The sequence below is a fragment of the Chlamydomonas reinhardtii genome, chromosome 3, assembly GCF_000002595.2.
Source record: "Chlamydomonas reinhardtii strain CC-503 cw92 mt+ chromosome 3, whole genome shotgun sequence".
NCBI classification, from domain to species: domain Eukaryota; kingdom Viridiplantae; phylum Chlorophyta; class Chlorophyceae; order Chlamydomonadales; family Chlamydomonadaceae; genus Chlamydomonas; species Chlamydomonas reinhardtii.
Window position 1 is genome coordinate 471626 of NC_057006.1, and position 25614 is coordinate 497239.

A 25614-nucleotide genomic window follows, 5' to 3' on the forward strand; every position below is an offset into this window, starting at 1 on the left:
GCATGAACATGGGCATTCGCAAGTCAGACCTCCCCTCCCGGTCCCGTTTCGCTGTCAACCTGTACAATTTGCAGATATTAAATTGAAGCTAACGGCGAACGATAAACACATTCATCACAAGCCATTTATCTTTCGCCTTAGAGCCAGGCTTTCTAGCGCTCTCTTCATTTCTGACCTGTGACCTGGCCTTATAAAGCTTGGATAGCGCTCACATGAACTGCTGAACGAGCAGGGACCAGAATGGTGCGCTTGGAGCAACGAGCCTGAGCATGCGCGTGCCTTCGATGAGCGACCGGACGCGGCTCTGACCCTGCACACTTCGCATTTTCGCCATGCAGTCCATCTTCTGGGAGGTCCCCAACGCCCAGGGGGAGGCTCCGTGCCCCCGCTCTGGGCACTCGTTCACTGTTCTGGGCGAGCGCTTCGTGCTATTCGGAGGCTGCGGACGCAAGGACGGTGAGCAGTTTGACCACGTCGCACCGCACATGCTCCTATTTACCATGGAACCATCGGTCTTACAGGCAAGGCCGCGGCGTTCAATGACCTCTATGAGCTCGACACTAGTGATCCCGACGAGTATAAGTGGAAGGAGCTGGTCGTGGCCAACGCTCCCCCGCCGCGTGCTCGGCATGCCGCTATCGCGGTAAGTGCTGCCAGCGGTGTGGGGTGGGGCGGGTGCTGGGGCAGCGAAGGCTGGGGGTCGGCACAGGTCAGGACGCGGCCGGGCGCATGGGGTGAGCGTCGGTTTTTGGGTGCGTGTGCCGAGGCTGCATGCCCACAGTTGCGCCGCAGGGCTGGCTTGCTTTCTAAGAGTGCTGCAACGCTTGCCCTGCTGCTTTGACTGGACCTGTTGCACCGGGGTAGTCGTGGGGTTTTAACTGTACCGTCTCGGCGTGCTCCTGCCTTTCGCAGCTGGACGATAAGCGCCTGCTGGTGTTCGGCGGCCTGAACAAGCGCATCCGATACAACGATGTGTGGCTCTTCAACTATGACGACAAGTCGTGGACGTGCATGGAGGTGGAGGGTGCCGCGCCGGAGCCGCGCGCCCACTTCACTGCCACCCGCTTCGGCAGCCGCGTCTTCATCTTTGGTGGCTACGGCGGCAGCGGCCAGGTGTACAACGAGATGTGGGTGCTGCACTTTGGAGAGGACGGCTTTCGCTGGCAGAACATTACGGAGTCGATTGAGGGCACCGGCCCCGCGCCGCGCTTCGACCACTCCGCCTTCATCTACCCCGTCACGCCCAACTCGGACACCTACGACAAGCTGCTGATCATGGGCGGCCGTGACCTGAGCCAGATGTACCAGGACAGCCACATGCTGGACCTGAACAAGATGGCCTGGGAGAATGAGACGCAGCCGCCCACGCTGCCGTACGAGATCTGCAACAACGTGTGCGACGGCATTGAGAGCGTGCCGTACCACAAGGTGTTCAGCTTCGGCGGGCGCAAGGGCATGATGCAGTACCTGAACACCGTGGAGGTGATGGACTGCGGCAGCCAGATGTGGTCCACGCCGCCCGTGGACCACGGCGTGGCGCCGGTGGGCCGCGAGGACACCGCCTGGGTGTTCGACGTCAAGACCTGCTCGCTGCTCATCTTCGGCGGCTGGGCCAACCGCTGGCTGGGCGACCTGCACAAGCTGAATGTGTCCCCCATCATCGGCCCGCCCTACGCCTGCACAGCCATCCAGCCCGAGATGGGCCCTGTGTTCGGCTCCACGGAGCTGGTCATCCGCGGCCTGCGCTTCCGCGACGGCAAGGTGCAGGTCAAGTTCGGGCTGAGCGAGAAGAACGAGGTGGTGGTGGAGGGCACGTACGTGGACCAAGAGACCATCCGCGTGCAGACGCCCAACTACGAGCAGTTTGGCGCGCTTACCGTGGACGTGCGCGTGAGCATCAACGGCGAGGGCTGGACCGTGAACAAGATCAAGTATGCCTACTTTGCCAACACTGCCGCCCGCAACTGCATTGCCTACGGCCCCGGCCTGCTGGCTGAGACCATTTCGGGCGTGGAGGTGCCGTTCATCATCCAGGCCAAGGACACGCTGAACGACAAGCGCACCAGCGGCGGTGACGTGTTCAAGGTGACGGTGGTGTCGGCGGACGGCAAGAACGAGGGCGTGTCGCGCGTGCGGGACCTGCAGAACGGCCAGTACGAGGTCCAGTACGCCGCGCCCACCGCCGGCCCCTACCTCATCCACGTGGCCTTTAACGAGCTGGGCACCTCCGACTTCGTGCCCATCCGTGGCTCGCCCTTCACCGTCAAGTGCACGGACTCTTGGACCAAGCACCGCGTTATGGGCGCCGCGCCCGCTAAGCGTAAGGGCGCCACCATCTGCACCATGGGCAATGAGCTGGTATTGTACGGCGGCGACAAGTCGGGCGTGACTGTGCTGAACACGGAGGGCGCGGAGTGGCGCTGGAGCCCGGCCACCGTGTCCGGCTCCACGCCGCCCGACCGCACCGCCCACTCGACCGTGGTGCTCAGCGACGGAGAGCTGGTGGTGTTTGGCGGCATCAACCTGGCGGACCAGAACGACCTGAACGACATCTACTACTTGCGCAAGCAGGGCGAGGGCTGGGTGTGGAGCTGCCCCTCTGAGAGCCGCCCCTACATCAGGTGGGCGGGCGAAGCGTGGGAAATGCGGCCGGGAAGCGGGATAGAAAGCGGCGTGGTAACCAACGTTGCGGGAATGACGGGGAGGTTTCGCTTTACATTACGGGGTCTGCATGGTCTCCACCAGCTGCTGCTTGTTGCGGCTTCACGCGTAAACTAACCAGCGCCGCGTGCTGTATCTGCGCAGGCACCCCAAGGGAGCCGCCGCCGTGTCGGCTGAGCCGTCGGCGGAGCCCGCTGCGGAGCCGGCTGCAGAGCCCGCAGCTGAGCCCGATGCTGATGCTCCCGCTGCGGAGCCCGCCGCTGAGGGCGAGGAGGGTGCTGTTCCTGCTGAGGGCGAGGAGGGTGCCGAGGGCGCCAGCGGCTCGCGCCCGGTCTCTGCCAAGCCCGCGCCGGCGGCGGCTGCGCCGGCGGCTGAGGCCCTGCCGGAGCTGCCGGTGTCTGCCCGGAACAGCCATGTGGCCGTGGCGATTGACAAGGACCTGTACGTGATGATGGGCGACCACGATGGCGACCTCATGACGTGAGTGGGGCTTGGGGCATGCTGGTTGGGTAGTACAGGAGTTGGGGCGGCTTGGTTTGGGCATTTGCGTAATTTTGACACGAGAGCAGGGAGCTTGCGCGTCGCCCGTTCGTTGCTCAACTTCTGCACTCTCTTGCTGCGCAGTGAGCTGGCCATGGTGGATACCTCGGACCGGACCTGCGCCCACTGGCTGGAGCCCATTCTGAAGGGTGACGTGCCGGTGCCGCGCAAGGCGTGTGCTGCCGCCGCCACCGGCAACACGATTGTGCTGTTTGGCGGCCAGACCCAGAACGCCGACGGCGAGGCAACCGTTACGGGTGACCTGGTCATCATGGAGGTGACCGGCCCCAACAGCATCCAGTGCGCCGTTAACCCGGCCGCCCCTGGCGCGTCCGGCTCGCCCGCTGCCCGCTACGGCGCCGTCATGCAGGAGTTCTCCAACGGTGAGCGGGTGCCGCTGTACATGCGCACAAAGATAGCGATGGTCAATGGGGCCAGTAGTAGCACGGGGGGCTGTCGTGGGCACTTGTACCTTCCCTGAGCAATGGTTCTGCCGCCGCGGCCCCCATGCGCCCCACCCTGCCTTGAACGGTTTCCCGCCTTCGCTTCTCTCTGTTGCTTCCATCACCAGGCAAGCTGTTCCTGCACGGCGGTATGGACGCTGCCAGCAAGCCGCTGAACGACGGCTGGCTGTTTGACGTGCCCAGCAAGACCTGGCAGTGCGTGTACGTGGGCTCCTCGGACGTGGTGCTGCCCACCGGCAGCCTGGCCACGCTGTGGCGCAACCGCATCGTGCTGGTGTCGGCCGCCGTGGGCTCGCCCAAGCTGGACAGCGTGCAGTCGCTGGACTTCCAGGAGCTGCGCGACAGCGTGGCGTTCACGCCCAAGATGCGCGCATCCACGGAGACGCTGCTGAAGGGCCTGGAGGACTGGGTGGACACCCAGGCGCACGGCATGGAGCTGGCGCGCAGCCCGGAGAAGCTGTCCAAGGACTTTGAGAACGGCCTGCGCAAGGTGATGGACGCGCTGTTCCAGGTCAAGAGCCAGCGCTCGCAGACCGACCTGCTCATCGACCAGCTCCACGAGGCGTTCGCGCAGCTGGCGGAGGAGAAGGTGCCGGGCATCAACAAGATGGAGAAGCGCCTGGAGGCGGCGGCGCACAAGTGGGACGAGATCAAGAAGGCACAGCCGCAGGTGAAGACGGACGTGGAGCCCATCCAGGCCGCCAAGGGCGAGGACATCAAGAAGGAGATTGAGACCTTCGCCGCCAAGGTGCGCAACTACCGCGCCGACTTCCGCCGCCGCGGCTTCTTCAAGTATGCCACTGGCTTCGACGGCGCCTACCCGCTGCTGGACGCCGCCGCCCATGAGCTGGCGGAGCTGAAGAAGGAGTGCGACCGTCTGTCGGAGCTGGCCAGCGTATTCGAGTTCCCGCAGGCCATCGAGCCCGTGACCGTGGCGATCAAGTGAGTAGCGGGCTAGGGCACAGTGACTGCGGGGCAGGCATGGCCAAGCTTGAGTTTGGGAGGCTGGGGTGGGTGCGGAGCGCAAAATTGTTCAAAGGGAGCAGCGTCGGGGTGGAGCGGGGATGGAGGGGCAGGATGGGCGCTGGGCAAGATACGGTAACGGGAGTGTAGCACAACAACAAAGACAGTTAGGTAGCCCCGCATTGGTTGCAGTTAGTAATTGTGCGCACGCGCCTGTTGCTCACCGTGCAGGGAGACGGTGGAGGACCTAGTGATGGTCAAGGACGTATGGGACACCGCCGTGCTGTGCGAGCTGCAGTTCCAGGACTGGCGACAGACCCTGTGGAGCGACATCCGCACTGACATCATGGAGGAGGGCGCTAAGCAGTTCGTGAAGGAGGTGAAGAGCCTGCACAAGAAGGTGAGCGCGCCCCGTCACGCCGTATATGCTACCGCGCTTGCCTGCGGCCTCGGCACTAGCCCCGCCATCCCCACCACCTGCTCAAGCTGTGTTCATGCTTTACTTAGCCATCGCTACTGGTGCTACTGCTACCGGCACTGCTTACTGGCAAGTGCTTAAAATCGCACGCGTGCCGCCTGCCGCTTGCTTCACAGGTCCGCGATGAGGACGTGTTCCGCGGCGTTGACCAGGTGGTGAAGAACTTCCTGGTGTCCGTGCCGCTGGTGGCCGACCTGCGCAGCCCCGCTATGCGCGACCGCCACTGGGAGCAGCTGATGGCGACCACCAAGGTGCGTTGCAGTGCTGGTTGCCTGCGGCGCCGGGGTAGAGCACAAAAGTCAGCGTAGGTGGATAGGAGGTGGGGCCCGCCCCACTGCCGCCGCACCTGAGCACCGCCACTGATCCCGCCTCGCCCTCCCACCTGCTGTTTGCAGATGACCTTCAACGTGAAGGACCCCAACTTCAAGCTGGATGACCTGCTCGCTCTGGAGCTGCACAAGTTCGAGGAGGAGGTGGGCGAGATTGTGGACCGCGCGCAGAAGGAGGAGAAGATGGAGATTGCTATCCGGAAGCTGAACGACACCTGGACGCGTGTGGAGTTCCAGTTCCACCGCCACAAGGACTACGACGTGCACACCGTTAAGATGGCGGAGGAGGACTTCGAGGTGAGCGCCGTGCCGTAGTGTTGGGCTCGGGCTCAAGTTGGAGAGGGCTGCGGCGTCTAGGCTTGGGGATGTGGGGTTTTAGCCGTTCATGTGAAGAACGGGGGGAGAGGCTGTGGTGGAGCGGGTAGTAACACCTGATGGCAGCTGTGTTGCGCAGGGCGTTTGAGGACAGGGGCCTAGGCGCTGCAGCAGCCAAGGCATAGCAGCTTTCTGCCGCAATGAACGTTCTTCTCGCTTCCGCCCTGCGGTTGCACAGGTTGTGGTCCAACTCTCCCTCTCCTCCTCACCCCTGCCCGCCCTTCCTCTCCCCCTTCGCAGGCGCTGGAGGATAACCAGGTGCAGGTGCAGGGCATGATTGCCAACCGCTACATGGCCACCTTCAAGGACGAGATCCTGGGCTGGCAGAAGAAGCTGAACGACGTGGCGGACGTGAACCAGATCATGGCAGAGATCCAGCGCACCTGGGCCTACCTGGAGTCGTTGTTCATCCACTCGGAGGAGGTGAAGAAGGAGCTGCCCCAGGCCACGGAGCGCTTCGCCGCCATCGACACCGAGGTCAAGAAGGTGCTGCGCGAGTTCCAGCAGCTCAAGAACTGCGTGTCCTGCTGCAACCGCGAGGGCCTGTACGCCAACCTGGAGACGCAGGAGCGCGAGCTGGAGATCTGCAAGAAGGCGCTGAACGACTACATGGAGTCCAAGCGCCGCGCCTTCCCCCGCTTCTACTTCGTGTCGTCTGCCGACCTGCTGGACATCCTGTCCAACGGCAACAACCCCATGCGCGTGCAAATCCACATGAACAAGTGCTTCCAGGCGATCGACAAGCTGCGCCTGGACTCGGAGGAGGTGGTGCCCGGCCGCCGCCCCAAGGCGCTGGGCATGGAGTCGTGCGTGGGCATTGAGTATGTGCCGTTCAGCTCGCCGCTGCCGCTGGAGAACAAGGTGGAGCAGTACATGAACGACATCATCGCCAAGATGCGCAATGAGCTGCGCATGGTGCTGAAGGCGTCGGTGGAGGACTACCCGTCCAAGCCCCGCGACAAGTGGCTGTTCGACTGGCCGTCGCAGATCATCCTGGTGGTGAACCAGATCTATTGGTGCTTGGAGGTGGAGCAGGCGTTCACGGAAATGGCCCGCGGCGACAAGGGCGCCATGAGCAAGTACAACGAGTTCCAGGTAAGCAGCGACCGGGTTAAAAGCGAAAGAGCGTGGGGCAGTGGTTGGGAAACGATGCATGGTGCTTAGCGGCTGGTGCACGCATCAGTTGGCCCATTGCTTGCCCACATGCTTGACGGTTGCGTCACTGTAACCCGCACGCCCCGTCCATACGCGCCTGCCGCTCACAGGTCAAGCAGCTGACCAAGCTGATTGAGGTGACCCGCACGGACCTGTCCAAGCCCGACCGCCAGAAGATCATGAACATGATCACCATTGATGCGCACTCACGTGATATGGTGCTGGTGAGTGCCGCTCCGTTTTGGTGCGGGGCTCAGCCGCTCAGGGGAAGACTGACGCAGTTGCGTTGTCTGCTAGGGTGCTGTGCTTACTGACACCGGGGCCTGCGGGCATGTGCCGCAGATGCTACCGGCTTGCCGACCGTATGTTTATGCTGCTAACGCCGCCTGTGCCCTCCTGCCGCCGACCCCCAACACTTCAGGCCGTGATCGAGGCCGGCGCTGACCAGCCCGACAGCTTCCAGTGGGTCAGCCAGCTGCGCTCCTACTGGGACCGCGACATCTCGGACTGCCGCATCCGCATCTGCGACGCCTCGTTCCCCTACGGCTACGAGTACCTGGGCAATGGCCCGCGCCTGGTCATCACGCCGCTGACCGACCGCATCTACATCACCGCCACCCAGGCCTGCTGGCTGTCGCTGGGCACAGCCCCCGCCGGCCCCGCCGGCACGGGCAAGACGGAGACCACCAAGGACCTGTCGGCGCAGCTGGGCAAGTCGGTGTACGTGTTCAACTGCTCGCCCGAGATGGACTACCGCACCATGGGCGACATCTTCAAGGGCCTGGCCGCCTCCGGCTCCTGGGGCTGCTTCGACGAGTTCAACCGCCTGGTGCCCGAGGTGCTGTCGGTGTGCTCGGTGCAGTACAAGTGCGTCACCGACAGCCAGAAGAAGAAGACCATGCTGCCCGGCCGCGGCCTGGAGTACATCAAGGACGGCGTCAAGCACCCCGCGGTGGAGCACTGGAGCTTCATTGCCGCGGACGGCGTGGAGATGCCGCTGGAGGAGGGCACGTCGGCCTTCATCACCATGAACCCCGGCTACATTGGTCGCGCTGAGCTGCCTGAGTCGCTTAAGGCGCTGTTCCGCCCCATCACCGTGATGGTGCCTGACCGCCAGCTGATTATGGAGAATATGCTCATGGCGGAGGGCTTCGTGGAGGCCAAGATGCTGGCCAAGAAGTTCGCGTCGCTGTACTACCTGCTGGAGGACCTGCTGAGCCCCCAGAAGCACTACGACTGGGGCCTGCGCGCCATCAAGTCGGTGCTGGTGGTGGCTGGCTCGCTGCTGCGTGCCGAGGCGGGCCAGGTGGAGGCAGACGTGTTGTTCCGCGCGCTGCGCGACTTCAACATCCCCAAGATTCTGGCGCAGGACATGGTCATCTTCATGGGCCTGCTGAACGACCTGTTCCCGGGTGAGTGGGGGCGAATAAGCAAGGAAAGTAGGCCATGGCGGGCTTTGCGTGGGCTTGCGTACCGTACAATTAGCGTGAGGGTGAGTGGCCAGGCGTGTTGTGGTCACCAGAGCCAAACCCAAACTGCGCTGGCGTGGGTGCTGGGGTAGGGTTGGCTTTCGCAGTAGAACGACCGCCAACATGACATGATGGAGCGGTCACAGCGCCACCAAGTGCTAACCTTACACAGTGCTTCCGCAGTGCCCCTGGCTCGTGTACCAAACAGTGGTTTGTGCCGCTCTCTGCCTCACCCCGCTCAGGCATCGACCCTCCCCGCAAGCGTGACATGGAGTTTGAGGACGTGATTGTGTCCACCATCAAGGACCTGGGCCTGACGCCGGAGGATGACTTCGTGCTGCGCGTGGTGCAGTTCTCGGAGCTGCTGGCCATCCGCCACTGCGTCTTCCTGATGGGCCCCACCGGCACTGGCCGCACCGAGTGCTACCGCGTGCTGGCCAAGGCCATCACCAAGGGCTGCAACAACCCCGTGAACGACTACCTCAAGATGACCAACAAGAAGAAGGTGGTCATCCGCGACATCAACCCCAAGTCCATCTCCACCTACGAGCTGTACGGCCAGGTGAACCAGGCCACGCGCGAGTGGAAGGACGGCCTGCTGTCCTACTACATGCGCGAGCTGGCCAACATGCCCGGCGACGACCCCAAGTGGCTGCTGCTGGACGGCGACCTGGACGCCAACTGGATTGAGTCCATGAACTCGGTGATGGACGACAACCGCCTGCTCACGCTGCCCTCCAACGAGCGCATCCGTGTGCTGCCGCACATGAAGCTCATCTTCGAGATTCGCGACCTCAAGTTCGCCACGCCCGCCACCGCCACCCGTGCCGGCATCCTGTACATCTCGGAGGGCCAGCAGTGGCACAACATGGCCATGTCGTGGATTAACCGCGTCGTCAAGCCCTACGCCGAGCGTGCCAAGTGGAAGGACCCGCAGTTGCCCTGCACCTGGCTGCGCGAGATGTTCGACAAGTACATCCCGCCCACGCTGCTGGAGATGAAGAAGAGTTACAGCCACATCACGCCGCTGGCGCAGATGAACTTCATCAGCACGCTGGTGAACATCATGGAGGGCGTGCTGAAGCCGGAGAACCTGTCCAACAAGGCCGACCAGGCCATGTTTGAGATGTACTTTGTGTTCGCCATGATCTGGGCGTTTGGTGGCGGCCTGGTGGAGAAGGACGGCATTCCCTACCGCCGCAACTTTGATAAGTGGTTCAAGCAGACCTGGACCACGGTCAAGATCCCCGGCAAGGGCACGGTGTATGACTACTTCGTCAACCCCAAGACGCAGAAGTTCCAGCCGTGGGCGGAGCTGGTCACCGACATCGACTACGACGGCAGCCGGCCCATGTCCACGGTGTTCGTGCCCACCGCCGAGACGAGCAGCCTGCGCTTCTTCCTCGACATGATGGTGGACCTGCGCAAGCCCATCATGTTCGTGGGCGGCGCGGGTGTGGGCAAGACGCAGCTGGTCAAGGGCAAGCTGGGCTCGCTGAACGAGGAGCAGATTTCGCTGTCCATCAGCTTCAACTACTTCACGGACGTGGTGTCGTTCCAGAAGGTGCTGGAGAGCCCGCTGGAGAAGAAGGCCGGTATCAACTACGGCCCTCCCGGCACCAAGCAGCTCATCTACTTTGTGGACGACCTCAACATGCCCAAGCTGGACCTGTACGAGACGGCCATGCCCATCTCGCTCATCCGCCAGCACCTGGGCTGGGGCCACTGGTTCGACCGCGCCAAGCTCACGCCCAAGAACATCAACAACACGCAGTACGTGGCGTGCATGAACCCCACCGCCGGCTCCTTCATCATCAACCCGCGCCTGCAGCGCCTGTTCATGACGCTGGCTGTCGACTTCCCGGGCCAGGACTCGCTGATGAAGATCTACGGCACCTTCCTGCAGGTGCGTGTGGATAGGGCTTGGGTTGCAGGACAGGGTGCGGGAAGGGGATATTATTGGGGGGAGGGAACAGATGGGGGAAGGGAAAGGGTGGGGAAAGGAAAAGGGCGGGGGAAGGGAAAGGGCGGCGGAAGGTAAAGGGTGGGGGAAGGGAAAGGGCGGGAGAAGGGAAAAGGTGAGGAAGGGAAAGGGCGGAGGAAGGGAACAGATGGGGGAAGGGAAAGGGTGGGGAAAGGGCGGGAGAAAGCGGTGGGGAGAACTAGTGGTCTGGAGAGGGCTGAATACAAAAGGGCATGGTGGGGAGAAATATGTGGGAGGGGGGGCGAGGGCAGAGGAGTGCGTGCTGCAAATCACAAGTGAAGCACCTACCCTCGACCGCAACCCCGTGTCCTTCCTTACGCGCCACTCCCTTGCCTCACCATTCATCCACACCGCAGGGCCACCTGAAGAAGTTCAGCGAGTCCATCCAGGACATGGGCACCAAGATCCTGCAGGCCGCGCTGGCGCTGCACGACCGCGTGTCGCAGACCTTCCGCAAGACCGCCATCAACTTCCACTACGAGTTCACCGTGCGCCACCTGGCCAACGTGTTCCAGGGCCTGCTTATGTCCACGCCCGAGGCCTTCAACTCACCCACCAAGTGGGGCAAGCTGTGGCTGCACGAGTCGGAGCGCGTGTACGCCGACCGCCTGGTGTCGCTGTACGACCTGGACGCCTACAACAAGGCCGCCACCGCCATTGCCAAGAAGTACTTCAGTGTGGCCGACATTGACGACTACTACAAGAAGAAGGACCCCAAGCCGCTCATTTTCTGCCACTTTGCCCGCGGCCTGGCGGACAAGGCGTACGACGAGGTGGCGGACTACACCTCGCTGTACAAGACGCTGACGGAGGCGCTGAACGAGTACAACGAGACCAACGCCGCCATGGACCTGGTGCTGTTCGAGGACGCCATGAAGCACGTGTGCCGCATCAGCCGCATCGTGTCCAACCCCTCGGGCCACGCCCTGCTGGTGGGCGTGGGCGGCAGCGGCAAGCAGTCGCTGGCGCGCCTGGCGGCCCACATCTGCGGCTACGCCACACAGATGATTGTCATCTCCGGCTCCTACTCCATGAACAACTTCAAGGAGGATATCCAGAAGATGTACAAGCGCACCGGCGTCAAGGGCGAGGGCGTCATGTTCCTGTTCACCGACTCCCAGATCGTGGACGAGCGCATGCTGGTCTACATCAACGACCTGCTGTCCTCGGGCGAGATTCCCGACCTGTTCCCCCAGGAGGACCGTGACGAAATCGTTAACGCGCTGCGGTCCGAGACCAAGAGCCTGGGCCTGCTTGACACGGCGGAGAACTGCTGGGCTACCTTCATCCAGAAGGTCAAGACCAACCTGCACATGGTCTTCACTGCCTCGCCTGTTGGCGAGAACTTCCGTGTGCGCTCGCAGGTGAGAATGGGTGAACGTGCGTACTGGCTTGCATGGGTGGCAGCTTGGGGTTGCGTTGGGGCTGTGGTGTGGCGGCGGGTGGGGTGAAGCACTAAGCGTGTAGCTTGGCTGTGGAGATGTAGCTTGCCCTGCTTCCTCTCAACTTACGACTCACACCCCGCCCCCATACCCCCGATACTCGCCCAACCCCACAGCGCTTCCTGGCCACCGTCACCTCCACCGTCATTGACTGGTTCCAGCCCTGGCCCGAGAGCTCGCTGTTCTCGGTGGCCAAGCGCTTCCTGGACGAGGTTGACCTGGGCGAGGACGCCGTGCGCAACGCCGTGGTTGAGTTCATGCCTTACAGTTTCCAGCTGGTCAACAAGGTGAGAGCGCTGGGAGCCAGCACGCGCTTCAGCACGCGCATGCACAGGAAGGGGCGATTGAGCTAGAAGGGCGTTTGCTGTTGGTGCCGTTGGTGCCACTGTCGCAGCGTTCTAACCTGCTTTGCCCCCGCCGCTTTGAGTGCAGGTGTCGATCAAGTTCCGCGAGCAGGAGCGCCGCTACAACTACACCACCCCCAAGACGTTCCTGGAGCTGATCAAGCTGTACAAGAACGTGCTGGCGGCCAAGCGCAAGGCCAACCAGGACAACACCGAGCGCCTGGAGAACGGCCTGCACAAGCTGCACAAGTAAGCTGCGGGGTTGTGGTCTGGCGTACTAGCTTGCAAGGACAGCGCTTGCTCGCACCGTCGATGTATCACAGAGTCCTGCAGTGTCTAAACCCCACCCGCTGCTTGTATGCCAACTCGTGTGCGGCCCACAGGGTGCAGGCGGACGTGGATATCCTGGTGGAGGAGGCCAAGGTGAAGGCCGTGGAGGTGGAGCACAAGGTGGCGTCCGCCAACATCTTTGCCGAGCAGGTCGGCGTGGAGAAGGAGAAGGTGAACGCCGAGAACGCTGCCGCCCAGGTGGAGGCGGAGAAGTGCGCGGTGATTGCCAAGGAGGTGTCGGAGAAGCAGGCCAGTTGCGAGAAGGACCTGGCGGCTGCCGAGCCGCTGGTGGCTGAGGCTATGGCTGCGCTGGAGACCGTGACCAAGAAGGACCTGGGTGAGGCCAAGTCGCTGAAGAAGCCGCCCCCCGGCGTGGACGACATCACGGCCGTGGTCATCATCCTGCTGGAGAACAACCCCAAGGACAAGTCCTGGCAGGCGGCTCAGAAGCTGATGAACAACGTGGACAAGTTCCTGGAGCGCGTGAAGAGCTTCAAGTCCGTCATTGACGCCGGCCAGGTGGCGCGCAAGACCGTTGACGCCTGCCGCCCCTACCTGGCGCTGGAGTGGTTCAACCGCGAGGCCATTGGCAAGAAGTCCGCGGCTGCTGCCGGCCTGTGCGAGTGGGCCGTCAACATCATCAAGTACTACGACGTGGTGCAGGAGGTGGAGCCCAAGCGCCAGGAGCTGGCGGCGGCCAACGCCAAGCTGGAGGAGGCCAATGTCACGTGAGTGCGGCTTGGGAAATGGGGGGTGCCTCAGCCTTCCGGGTGGCGCAGGTGCTGGCGTTGGCCAAATGAACAGTTGCCGTATTGTCTTGCTGCTTGCTTGTTTTTGCTGTGCTACTGCTTGCGTTACTGCGCTTCCCACTACACTGCAACGCTGTTGCTCTCCCTGCCCGCAGTCTGGCGGCCGTGGAGGAGAAGGTGGCGCTGCTGAACGCCAAGGTGCAGGAGCTGGAGCAGCAGTATAAGGAGGCCAACGACGACAAGGAGGCGGCCATCCGCGAGAGCGAGCGCTGCCAGCGCAAGCTGGAGCTGGCCAACCGCCTGATCAATGCGCTGGCGTCTGAGGGCGAGCGCTGGGCGCTGACGGTGGAGCAGCTGCGCAAGAGCTACGAGGTGCTGACCGGTGAGTTGAACAGGAAAGGGGTGGGCTGCAAGCTTTGCTGCTGCTGCTGCTCCCGCCGCTGCCCTGACAGGGCTTGCTTGCTTGCCCGTTTCCAAACCATGCCCTCAATACCCAATCGCTTACCCCAATCCCTTCACTCTGCCCCTCCTCCTCCGCAGGCGATATGCTTCTTGCTGCGGCCTTTGTGTCGTATGCCGGCCCCTTCACCGCCAAGTTCCGCGCGCAGCTGATTGACGACTGGATCCTGTTCCTGCGCGAGCGCCACATGCCCATGACCGAGGGCATCACCGACCCGCTCAAGGTGCTGGTGGACGACGCGCTGGTGGCGGGCTGGATCCGCGAGGGCCTGCCGTCGGACCCCACCTCGGTGCAGAACGGCACCATCCTTACCAACTCGGAGCGCTGGAGTCTGATGATGGACCCGCAGCTGCAGGGCATCCTGTGGATCAAGGAGCGCGAGAGCAAGAACAACCTGCAGGTCACGCGCATGGGCGCCTCCAACATGCTGCAAGTGATGGAGCGCGCCATCGAGGCCGGCCACTCTGTGCTGGTTGAGAACATGGGCGAGACCATTGACGCCGTGCTGAACCCCATCATCACCCGCTCCACCTTCAAGAAGGGCCGCTCGCTGTACGTCAAGCTGGGCGACAAGGAGTGCGAGTACAACAAGAACTTCCGCCTGTTCCTGCACACCAAGCTGTCCAACCCGCACTACCCGCCTGAGATCCAGGCCGAGACCACGCTCATCAACTTCACGGTGACGGAGGCGGGCCTGGAGGACCAGCTGCTGGCGCTGGTGGTGAACAAGGAGCGCCCAGACCTGGAGGAGACCAAGACCCAGCTGATCATCCAGGTGCGCGGGCGTCAGCGGAGGGTTTTGGTGATAGATGGGTGGCGGCTTTGCGTGGTGCGGCTTGCAGGGGGCCGGGGTGCTTGCTAGCCGCCCGGCATCACAATTGAAGCCCAACTTGCACCAACCTGCCTTGCGTCCTTGCCTGCGCAGAACACGGAGTTCACGATCAAGCTGAAGGAGCTGGAGGACGGCCTGTTGCTCAAGCTGTCCACCGCTGAGGGCGACATCACCGAGGACGTGGCGCTGATTGAGTCGCTGGAGGACGCCAAGCGCGTGTCGACTGAGATCAGCGAGAAGGTGGGTTGGTGGGCGTGCCGGGCGCACAGCCACACGCCATGGTTGCCTGCGTGCGTGTTGCGGGCGTGTGCACAGCGGTTACATGCCTGCCCCATGCGCCTCTTCCTTTCTTATCCAACCTGCTTACGCTTTACCCATCACTCTTTGCCACGCAGGTCAAGGAGTCGCGCGAGACTGAGGCGGCCATCAACGAGAACCGCAACAAGTATCGCACCGTGGCCGCCCGCGGCGCCATGCTGTTCTTCCTGCTCAACTCGCTGAACAAGATCCACGCCTTCTACCAGTTCTCGCTGAACGCCTTCGTGACGGTGTTCAGCCGTGGCCTGGACCTGGCGCCTGGCGGCCGCAAGAAGGGCAAGGGCCTGAAGAAGACGCCGTCGCTGCGCGACCAGCCCATGGACCACCAGTCGCTGATGGAGAAGGCGCGCCGCAGCAGCGGCGTGGGCGACCGCCGCCCCAGCCAGGAGGGCCTGCCCGGCCCCGAGGCCTCGCAGGCGTCGCTGGCTGAGTCGCAGGGCGGCCGCGGCAGCCAGGTTGGCGACGCGGAGGACGAGGATGATGAGTCGTTCGCCATGGCACCCGAGGCGCTGGAGCAGCGCCTGGTCAATCTGCTGGAGACGTGCACGTTCACGGTCTACAACTACACGCGCCGTGGCCTGTTCGACCGCGACAAGCTCATCGTGCTGAGCCTGCTCACGTTCACCATCCTGCTGCGCAGCCAGGCGGTGGACGCGTCCGAGTACGAGGCTCTGTGCCGCGGCATGCGCAACCCCACGCCGCCGCCCATCACTGACGACCTCAGCCGCTGGATGGCCGAGTCGCAGTGGGCGGCTCTGGACGTGCTGACCACGCTGCCCTGCTTCGCGCACCTGGCCAAGGACATGGAGAAGAACAGCGACGACTGGTTCAACTGGTGCAACAACGAGGCGGCGGAGCGCGCGCCCATGCCCGGCGAGTGGGGCAAGCTGACCGAGTTCCGCCAGCTGCTCATCATCCGCGCGCTGCGGCCCGACCGCATCACCAACGCGCTGCAGAACTTCTGCGAGCACATGATGGGTTCGGACTACGTGAACCAGGACGCCTTCTCGCCGGCGGCCATGATGGACGAGTCCTCCAGCGCCACCCCCATCTTCTTCATCCTGTTCCCCGGCTACAGCCCCAGCAAGGAGATTGAGGTGTACGCCAACAAGTGCGGCTACAGCGTGGCCAACGGCCGCCTGTGCCTCATCTCCATGGGCCAGGGCCAGGAGGCGCCGGCGGAGGCTGTGCTGGACAAGTACACGCGCGAGGGCGGCTGGGTGTTCCTGGACAACGTGCACCTGATGCAGGGCTGGATCCCCAAGCTGGAGCGCAAGCTGGAGATTGCCGCTGAGTCGGCGCACCCCGACTTCCGCTGCTTCTTCTCGGCTGAGCCCATCAACGGCGCGCCGCACGCCAACATCATCCCCGAGTCTATCCTGCAGACGTGCATCAAGATTTCCAACGAGCCGCCCTCGGACATGAAGTCCAACATGCGCCGCGCCTTCGCCGCCTTCACGCCCGAGCAGTGTGACCGCCCCTCCACGCCCGCCAAGCGTGTGGCCTTCCGCGCCATCCTGTTCGGCCTGTGCTTCTACCACTCGCTGCTGCTGGGCCGCAAGAAGTTCGGCGTGGGCATCGGCACCGGCTCCGGCTCCGGCCTGGGCTTCTGCCGCGGCTACTCATTCAACATTGGCGACCTCACCACCTGCGGCGACGTGCTGTACAACTACCTGGAGGCGTACGAGCAGATCCCCTGGCGCGACCTGCAGTACATGTTTGGCGAGGTGTTCTACGGCGGCCACATCACCGACTCCATGGACCGCCGCTGCTGCACCACCTACCTGGAGGTGCTCATCCGCAACGAGATCCTGCCCAAGGGCAACCCCGACGAGGTAGAGGCCTGGGAAGCGCCCACGCTGGAGCTGGCGCCAGGCTTCTTCGCTCCGAAGCCCGTGGACTACCCCACGCTCAAGGAGTACATTGAGACCTCGCTGCCGGCGGAGAGCCCCGTGGTGTACGGCATGCACCCCAACGCCGAGCTGTCGCTGCTGACCAGCCTGGGCGAGACGCTGTTTAAGACCGTGGTGGAGGTGGCGGGTGGCGGCGGCGGTGGAGGTGGTGGCGGCGGCGGCGGCGAGAACGCCGTGCGCCAGGCGCTGGAGACGTTCAAGGAGCGGCTGCCCGAGCCCTTCAACATGGTGGAGGTGGAGCTGCGCGTCAAGGAGAAGACGCCGTTCGTGGTGGTGGCGCTGCAGGAGGCCACGCGCATGAACGCGCTCCTGAGTGAGATGAAGCGCTCCATGGAGGAGCTGCAGCTGGGCCTGGACGGCGCGCTCAACATGAGCGACAACATGGAGAAGCTGGCCAAGGGCATCGCCTCCAACACCGTGCCCGAGCTGTGGATGTCGTGCATGTCCACGCGCGTGCAGGAGGTGTACACGCTGACGGCCTGGTACCAGGACGTGGTCAAGCGCCACGACCAGCTGTCGGCCTGGACGGCTGGCGACATCATCACGCCGCACAGCGTGTGGCTGCCGGGCCTGTTCAACCCCAAGGCCTTCCTGACCGCCGTCATGCAGACGTTTGCGCGCGCCAACAAGCTGCCGCTGGACGTGATGAAGTTCATGACCGAGGTCACGCGCATGACCAGCCCGGAGCAGGTCACGGAGGCGGCGCCGCTGGGCGTGTACGTGCACGGCCTGGTGCTGGAGGGCGCGCGCTGGGACCGCGAGGACGGCTGCCTGCGCGACTCCAAGCCCAACGAGCTGCACCCGGCCATGCCGGTGCTGCAGGTCAAGCCCGTCACCGCCGACCAGTTCAACCTGGAGGGCTACTACGAGTGCCCCGTCTACACCAACATGCAGCGCGCCAACGTGTACTCGCCGGTGGTGTCCACCTTCACGCTGCGCACGCAGGACATGCCCGCCAAGTGGGTGCTGGCCTCGGTGGCGCTGCTGCTGCAGGACGACCTGGCGGGTTAAGCGGCGGGCACCATGGTGTGGTGTGAGGTTGTAGGCGGGGAATAAAGCCCATCCGAAAGTGCCGAAGGCACTGCATGGGGGCGGTCATAATAGCGTGTGTGAGGATTGAATCGTGGGATTGAATGCGAATGTGAGGTTTGTGTCTCGTGTGTGTGTGTGTGTGTGTGTGTGTGTGTGTGTGTGTGCGTTTGTATTTGTACCTTTGAATTGCATCTTAATGTACGGCAGTAGCCAGGTGCCGCAAAAAATTACTGAGACTGTGTGGGCAAACGCGGTGCGGAAGATGCTCGGTCAGAGCAGCATGGTGGCGTGCTTGATGCAGCCGTGCATTCATATGCAGCATTCCGACAATTCAGGACTAAGCCCTTGGAATTACTGTAAGCGAATGTAGTGTAATAATGATGAAGTCATTGGTAATCCTTTGGGCGGGTGGGCTGGGTTGCGGGGTTAAAGGGAGGGGAAGAGACATACCAGCAGATTGCATTGGTTACAAGAGGGACCTGCTGACGCAGTTCACGAGCCAGTGACGTGGAGAACGAACCCCCTGCTCTGGACCCCAGGGACGTGCCGCCTGCAACGCCGTCGGCCTACTCTAGCAGTCCAGCTGGGGTTGCAGTCCGCGTTGGTAATTAACGGGAGGGGAAGCGACGATCTGACATACCAGCAGTCCAGCACGCAGGTGTAAACAGCTGGGGTTGCAGCCGGTAAACCGCGGCAGGCAGAGCGGCTGCCAGACTGAAGATGAACCAACCCCCCCATACACGTTCTGCTGCAGCCGTGCCTTCCCGGCTGGGGTCTGCAATGGCCGAAGGCAGCCAAGGTACTGGACCCGGAGCTGATGGAGCCGGTGCCGGAGACCTTCGACAAGGGCATGTATGGCTAATGGCTCTTACAGACGGGCCGAGCGGGTAGACGCAGTTACAAAGCGATACAGCTGATCCTTGCAAGCCTTCACGTGCGGCTCTGCCAACTCACGTGTGACCCCACATCATTATCATTACACAACCTCTTCCCAGCTTGCATCAACGCGACCTGGCTTGGGGGCCCTAGCATGCTTATGCAAATGCGCCGTCGTGTTAGCAAGTCAGCCAGTACAGTGGTACGGCAAGTCCTAGCAAGCATTGGAATTTGGAAGTCCGCCACTCCACATGCATCCCTGTGCACTATATCGAACGCTCAGCGGGCGGCTCGCAAGGCACTGATGCCGCCGCACCCGGCACACGCGCAACGCCGCGCTCCCAGTCCACCAAACATGACAACACTGGCGTCCCCAGTTGTGTGATGCGTTCAACAGTTCGAGAGGTACTCTTCGACATGAATAAGGCATGATATGCCGTCCTGAGGCAGGCGCTTTCCTCCTATGAAGCCTGCGGCTGTACCAATGGCCTGTCCCTTTCTAATCATACATGCAACACTGCCCGCCATTGCATTCCAGCAACAAATTGCAGGTCACATTAAACACGGAAGTTAGCAACCCTGAAGTTGAATGAAGCGCCCGATGGTTGGGCTCCGCATTATCACTTGCCCTCACGCTTGGCAGCTGCCGGGATGCGGACACGCACACGCTCGCTCCCTCCCCGCCTCCCCGCGCTCCTCCTCGCTGCTGCCGCCGCAGCCTCCATGCTCGCAACCGCCGCCGCCACCACCCGCTGTGCCTCCCCCATCGCCTGCCCCAGCTGCTGCTGCACCGCGGCCATCACCGCCTCACCCGCCGCGTGAGCTGCCTCCTGCGCCGCTTGCCGCGCGTCCGCCGCCGTCTGGTGCTGCACCGCCTCCAGCTGCTCGCCTAGCCGCCGCATGCTCTCCTGCAGCTGCTGCGGCCCAGCCTCCTCCTGGGCCTCCTCCTCCTCATCCGAGTCCTCAGACACCATGCGCCGCATGCTGCCAGTCATGGCCGCACTCAGCGTGTCACGCAGCGTGCCTCCACCGCCCCCGCCGCCAGCCGCGGCGCCCTTCTTGTACGCGCCCAGCTGCTGCATGATGCGGTGCTCAAATGCAGACTGCTGCTGGTGCAGCACCTCCCGCACCGCCATCACGTAGCGCTTGGTCTCGCCCAGGCGCCCGTACCAGCTGCGTGGCCATGAAAGGAAAAAGCAGGTGCAATGGAAAGGTTGATTATCGGTGCACTAGCAATGTGTGAAGCCACAACGGTAGCAGGAATGCCACCTCCAGGCGCGGCCAACAGCACTTACGCAGATGGCGGCTGCAGCGGCGCCCGGGGTCCCCCGGCCAGGACGCCCGAGCTGCTCGGGTCCTCAGGGTTGGTTCCGCCTGCGGTGGCGGCCTCGGGCTGCAGGGGACAAAGCACAGGTGCGGGTGGGGATAGTCTAGGGGTTGCGAATGCAAGAGCTCTGACTAACCTTTGAGAGGCACATCAGTGGCACACGCCACAGCACGTCACCCGGTCTCAGCCCGCACCAGATGCAAGTCCCTTCACAAGCACAGTCCAGCCGCCCTCACCGTAATGACGTAAAGCTCCGTCCGAGCCAAGCCCTCCAGCACTGTGCGGGCGAGGCGCCGCGGCAGCACCGACTCCACCTCCACCACCAGCAACAGCTTGCTGCGTTGACTTTCATAGCTCTCCGAGTCACTCACGCGCTCATATCCGTCGTTGATGATGGCTGCAAGGGGTTGGAAATGGTTGAGGCGGGTTGGTCAGGGAAACGGCAGCAGATGTGCGGGTTGACGGGGTTGCTGTATGGGTTGTGTTGGCTGCACGGTCCTGCGGCATCCATGTTTGGACTGCTGCTGCGAATGGGTGTGCAGTGCCCGGCGGCTCTCAAGGCCTTCGATGGCGCCAGCGCCACAACTCACCAATGAGCAGGTTCAGCAGGATGATGTTCACCTGTAGGGCAGGTGGGGCAGGCGGGGCAGGCGGCGGTGGTGGTGGGGACGTGCGGTGTGGTTTGGTGTTTGGGTACGATGGCTTGGGCACCACAAGCAAGTGACGGAGGCATTGCAGCACACCACCATGAAGCTTACCGCATCATATAAAATTATAAATGTTCCGCTACGGCACTCCACTGCAAACACAAACAGACAGACACACACACACATACCAGGATCTGGTACAGGGAGTAGAATATCCGGCGCAGCGCCATGAGTCCCTCGCTGGCCAGGTCCTCCTCCGTGAGCAGCGCTATGTTGAAGTCGCCGAAGATGCAGGTGAACAGCTGCAGGTAGGTGCGCGTGATGCTGGTGCCCTCGCGGCCCTGAGGTGTGTGTGTGTGGGGGGGGGAGGGGGGGAGGCCGAGATGGGTGAGGGGTCGTTTTCACCATTCCCGATGTGAAATCAGAGACGCGAGGATGCTGAAGGTGGAGGGCGATGCAGGAAGGTGGCACCGTGCAGTCAGGCAGTGGCATGGATTGGTGGGGATGGGGATGGATGGGGTTTCCAGCATGGGCGCACTGGTGCATCCCTGCGCCCTGACTCACCAGCAACACCGCCAGCGCCAGACCCCAACCAATGAACAAAACGCCTGCGCGGGGCATGAAGGACGAGGGTACATGGGTGTGGGTGTGGTCACTGTGGTAAGTACCAAACCAAAAGTGCGCTTGGACTGAACGAGTGAAGGATGGGAATGCATGGGCGTGCTCACATGCAGTGTGAGGGCATTGCCACGTGGGTATGTGGGCTGAGCGACACCACCACCGCCGGTCCACCACACGCCTTTGCACACTGTCAACCCCTGGGGTAGGCATGCCCGCGCGCATCTCAAGCCAGATTTCACCCTGCAGCCTGAACGCCACCACGCACCCAAGAACACGAAGAAGAGGCTGAGGTTGCGGAGCACCTCGAACAGCATGCGGAAGAAGCTGCCCAGTCGCTCCACTGCCATGGCGAAGTACAGCAGCCGCAGGAACAGCAGCAGCACCTGCAGAGCAGCGGTGCCAGGCAGCGGGTGGGAGGGCGGCACGGATGCACCGGAAGAGCCGCCGGGCAGTCGCCCTGGACATTATTGCTGCTTGAGCACACATACACGCACACATGGACAGCAGCGGCGCTGGCCACGGAACCCAGCGCATGCAGGCTCCAGTAATGACTGCCACACGCACCTCCACGGACGCCAGCCCACGCAGCAGCTCCGGCTCCGTGTCGCAGGCGAAGTGCAGCACGATGATGGTGGACACGATTGCGGAGGAGGCGACGTCCAGGTAGTTCCAGGGCTGCCGGTGTTGAGATATCGGTCAGAACTAAGGGAGAACGTAGGGGAGTCCGAGAGTGCGTGTGCGATACACCATGCAAGGACTTGACCCGGGACCCATGCGGAGGGTATAAGCTCAGTGAGCTACCCGATACAGTTAGTAGTGAGGTAACGTGTAATGTGCAAAGCAGTCTGACTGTTAGCCGCCCCTACTCCGGCTAGGATACAGCCGTAAACTTCCAACAGGTTATGAGCCCCGCGTGAGTGGCGGGTTTGCCCTTTATTTGTTAAGAGTCTAACAAAATAACCTAAGTGGCCAAGTGGCCAGCCTGTGAGGCACAAAGATGAGCGAAGATGCCAACGTCGCTAAGCCGTTCCAGCTTACATCAGCTAATGCGCACCTATGGAGGTCTGCGCTTGAGATTTATGCTCGATGGAAGGGCCTCGCTTTGGCGGTGGACAACGAGATAGCGCCGGCGGCTGACATCGAGAAGCTGACGGCGCTTGCTCTAAGTCACGTGAGGAGCGGCGACCAGATGATATACAACGAGGTCGCACAAGCAGTGGCTACGCACAACGCTACCGCCAAGGACGACGCCAAGTGGAACAAGGCGAGGAAGCTTTTGGATAAGTTTGAGGGCCACTATAAGCGCATGGCGGTCCTGCACCACAGCCTTTGGGAGAAGGAGCTGCGGGAGCTGCGCATGCAGAAGGATGAGGAGATTAGCCACCTGTTCCAGCGCGTCACCGACCTAGTCATGAAGTTGGTTTGGTCGGGATGCCGTGGCTTCGCCGAGGACAAGCGCGAGGAGCTCATCGTGCTGAACGTCTTCAGTGCGTTGCCCAAGGAGTACGCTGCTGTCGCGTACGCTGCCACGGAGCAATACCGTGGCAGCATGTACAGTGTTGTGGACGCAGAGACCCGGATTATCGGGTTCCACAACACCCTGGCGAGCATGGGCAATGAGGACCAGGGCAGCGGCGAGCCGTCCACATCGGTGGCGGCAGTGGGCGTCGGTGGCTACCGCGGCGGTGGTGGAGGCTACCGCGGCGGGCGTGGGGGTCGCGGCGGACGCGGCGGCCGGTGGGGCCGCGGCGGCCGCGGCCAGGAGGACTTGAGCACCGTCGAGTGCTACAAGTGCCACCAGTTCGGGCACTACCAGGGACAGTGCCCCCTGAACGCTGCCGGGAACGGCGGCGGCGGCGGCGGTGGCGGTGGCCGCGGCCGTGGCGACTACGGTGGGCGTGGCCGTGGACGCGGAGGTGCGCACGTGGGCCGGGATGGTGGTGACCGGCGCATGTGGGCGATTACAGCAGTGCCAGGGGTGCACACAGCTAGCAACACGGGAGTAGCTAGCAGCAGCGGGCGAGCAGACAAGTACAGCTGGGTCATGGACACGGGATCGCCCATGAACGTATCGCCGCTGCGGGAGTTGATGTCCGACTTCAAAGAGAGCAGCGTGCAGCTGCGGGGGTTCAACGGCGCGCAGTCGGCAAGCATCGGGGTCGGGTCTATGATCCTACACGTGCTGGGGGCCGACGGAGTAGTCAATTACTTGCGCCTGAATGACGTGCAGTGCGTCCCTGAGGCGGATTGCAACCTCATGTCGCGCGAGACTATGCTGGAGGCTGGGGCTGAATGGAACCGCACCTACCGCGCGGTGGGTTCCGAGGAGCACTACTTTGACTGCGACAGCAACGTCGCATTCATGACAGCGGAGTCACGCGCCGGTAAGCTATGGGTGCGCGTGGTCGGCGTGGGTCCGCCGCCGACTAACATCGGCGGCGGCATGGACGGTGTGCACAACACCGACCCCGCCGACGGTGCCGCTGGTCCGTCCAGCGGCGCCAACTCCGGCAGTCAGCCCAGCCCAGGGGCCAGCAAGGGAGTCAGCAGTAGCAGCGACAAGGGGGTCGGCGTAAGCACCAGCAGCAGCGCTGGTGTCGATAGCAGTGGTCGCAGCGCCGGCGGCAGCGCAAGCACGCAGCGCAGACAGAGTGGTCTCGAGATGCTTCTCAGCGCTAGCAGATCCTTTAAGCCAATAATAGAGCCGGTACCAGCGCCGGCAGAAAAAGAACAGCCACAGCTGAGCAGGGAGCAGCTGCGCCTGCGGCTGTGTGCCGGCAGATGGCACCGCCGATACGGGCACCTTAGCATGGGCGCACTAGCAGGGATGGTGCGCAATGGCAGTGTGACGGGCTTGGACGTGCCCGCGGAGGTCTTCGAGCAGCTCGCCCGCGAGGGGCATTGCGACACCTGTGCGTTAACCAAGCAGGTCAGCATGTCGTATAAGGCGACAGGGTCCAGGGCGGCGGCGCCGCTAGACCTCCTCCACACTGACATCTGGCAGGGTGACATGAAGTCCCGCGGCGGGCACCTGTACGTGTTAACGGTGCTAGACGACTACAGCAAGCTATCACGGATAGCACTAATGAAGCACAAGTCAGAGGCGCCCACCAAGTTGATGGATATGATTCGAGAGTGGCAGTGTCATTTGGGGCGCAAGGTGAAGGAAGTTCAGTCTGATCGTGGGAGTGAGTACATGAGTCAGCAAATGCAAGAGTTCTTCAGGGAGCAGGGAATTGTTCACCTGACGTCTGCCCCGTATACGCCGCAGCAGAATGGCGCGGCGGAGCGTGTGCAGCAGACGATAGCGCGGACGGCGCGGGCAATGCTGGCGGATGCGGATTTGAGCGCTGATCTGTGGGGTGAGGCCATGGTTACGGCGAACGTCATTCGCAACCGCTCGCCAACCACCGGGAACAGCAAGACCCCGTTCGAGCTGTTCACAGGTCGGCTCCCGAGCCTGGAGATGATGCGGTGTGTGAAATCGCAGGTACGGTGAAGTGAAGCCGTAAGTACAGCGAATGTGGGAGCATTCGGACACGGGGGAGCCGTGCAGATATGATTGAGTATGGATTTCCGGATGGAATTGATTGCGGTAGAAACCGTATTGATTTGTGCTGATTATGGACGATGCAGTGAGGAAGACGTGATCTTGAGGACACGAGAACATGGGACGATTGCAGTAGCACAGTGACTACAAGCGGCAAGCGTACGAGGTATGCAAGGAATTGTTTGTAGCACGTGATTTGAGGTAGGAGGCTATTGCGATACGTAATTTGAGTATGGAGTTCTGCCCGCGGGGGAGTGTTGAGATATCGGTCAGAACTAAGGGAGAACGTAGGGGAGTCCGAGAGTGCGTGTGCGATACACCATGCAAGGACTTGACCCGGGACCCATGCGGAGGGTATAAGCTCAGTGAGCTACCCGATACAGTTAGTAGTGAGGTAACGTGTAATGTGCAAAGCAGTCTGACTGTTAGCCGCCCCTACTCCGGCTAGGATACAGCCGTAAACTTCCAACAGCCGGAACCAGCGCAGCTTGAAGAACAGGATCTGGCGCGCCTCCATCAGCACACAGCTGAGCGTCATGACCGCCAGCGCCGCCAGCAGGAAGCTCTGCAGCCCCGAGGGCGGCAGGCGGCAGTGCTCGGTGGGCACCACCAGCGTGCGCGCCTCGCCGATCATGGCCACCCACACGGGGCCGGGCGGTAGGACAGCGAGAAAGCATACACCATGAAGGCCGCCCTGCGCGTGTGTGTGTGCGTGCGTTGTGTGTGTCAGTGAGTGAGTGAGTGAGTGAGTGAGT

General features: G+C 62.7%; 4 protein-coding genes across 4 annotated transcripts in view; 2 read left to right on the forward strand and 2 right to left on the reverse strand.

Moving 5' to 3' along the window:
- Nucleotides 1-86: 86 nt before the first annotated feature.
- Nucleotides 87-18225, forward strand: CHLRE_03g145127v5 (uncharacterized protein). The gene is made up of 22 exons (XM_043060409.1): nt 87-243; nt 339-456; nt 522-643; nt 913-2621; nt 2806-3141; nt 3286-3584; nt 3773-4607; nt 4860-5028; nt 5223-5357; nt 5502-5732; nt 6051-6905; nt 7076-7189; nt 7387-8377; nt 8677-10340; nt 10775-11782; nt 11977-12147; nt 12293-12453; nt 12588-13262; nt 13439-13665; nt 13824-14518; nt 14669-14815; nt 14971-18225. Exons 1-22 carry the CDS (start codon nt 241-243, stop codon nt 17815-17817), a joined length of 13512 nt encoding a protein of 4503 aa, XP_042925538.1. The 5' UTR covers nt 87-240; the 3' UTR covers nt 17818-18225.
- A 469-nt stretch (nt 18226-18694) lies between these two features.
- Nucleotides 18695-21886, reverse strand: CHLRE_03g145147v5 (uncharacterized protein). Its single transcript, XM_001695574.2, has 8 exons — nt 21874-21886; nt 21575-21692; nt 21253-21296; nt 20877-21029; nt 20632-20662; nt 20278-20438; nt 20010-20107; nt 18695-19887 (listed from the first exon to the last, which is right to left on the reverse strand). Exons 2-8 carry the CDS (start codon nt 21654-21656, stop codon nt 19335-19337), a joined length of 1122 nt encoding a protein of 373 aa, XP_001695626.2. The 5' UTR covers nt 21657-21692; nt 21874-21886; the 3' UTR covers nt 18695-19334.
- A 110-nt stretch (nt 21887-21996) lies between these two features.
- CHLRE_03g145167v5 (uncharacterized protein) lies at nt 21997-25268 on the forward strand. The gene is made up of 2 exons (XM_043060410.1): nt 21997-23225; nt 23540-25268. Exons 1-2 carry the CDS (start codon nt 22307-22309, stop codon nt 23548-23550), a joined length of 930 nt encoding a protein of 309 aa, XP_042925539.1. The 5' UTR covers nt 21997-22306; the 3' UTR covers nt 23551-25268.
- A 2-nt stretch (nt 25269-25270) lies between these two features.
- The window catches only part of CHLRE_03g145187v5 (uncharacterized protein), an 8696-nt gene continuing 8352 nt past the window's right edge, over nt 25271-25614 (reverse strand). The window contains exon 12 of the mRNA XM_043060411.1: nt 25271-25553. Coding sequence (XP_042925540.1) covers nt 25490-25553 — 64 coding nt within the window. The 3' untranslated portion in view covers nt 25271-25489. The remainder of the gene's footprint in view (nt 25554-25614) is intronic.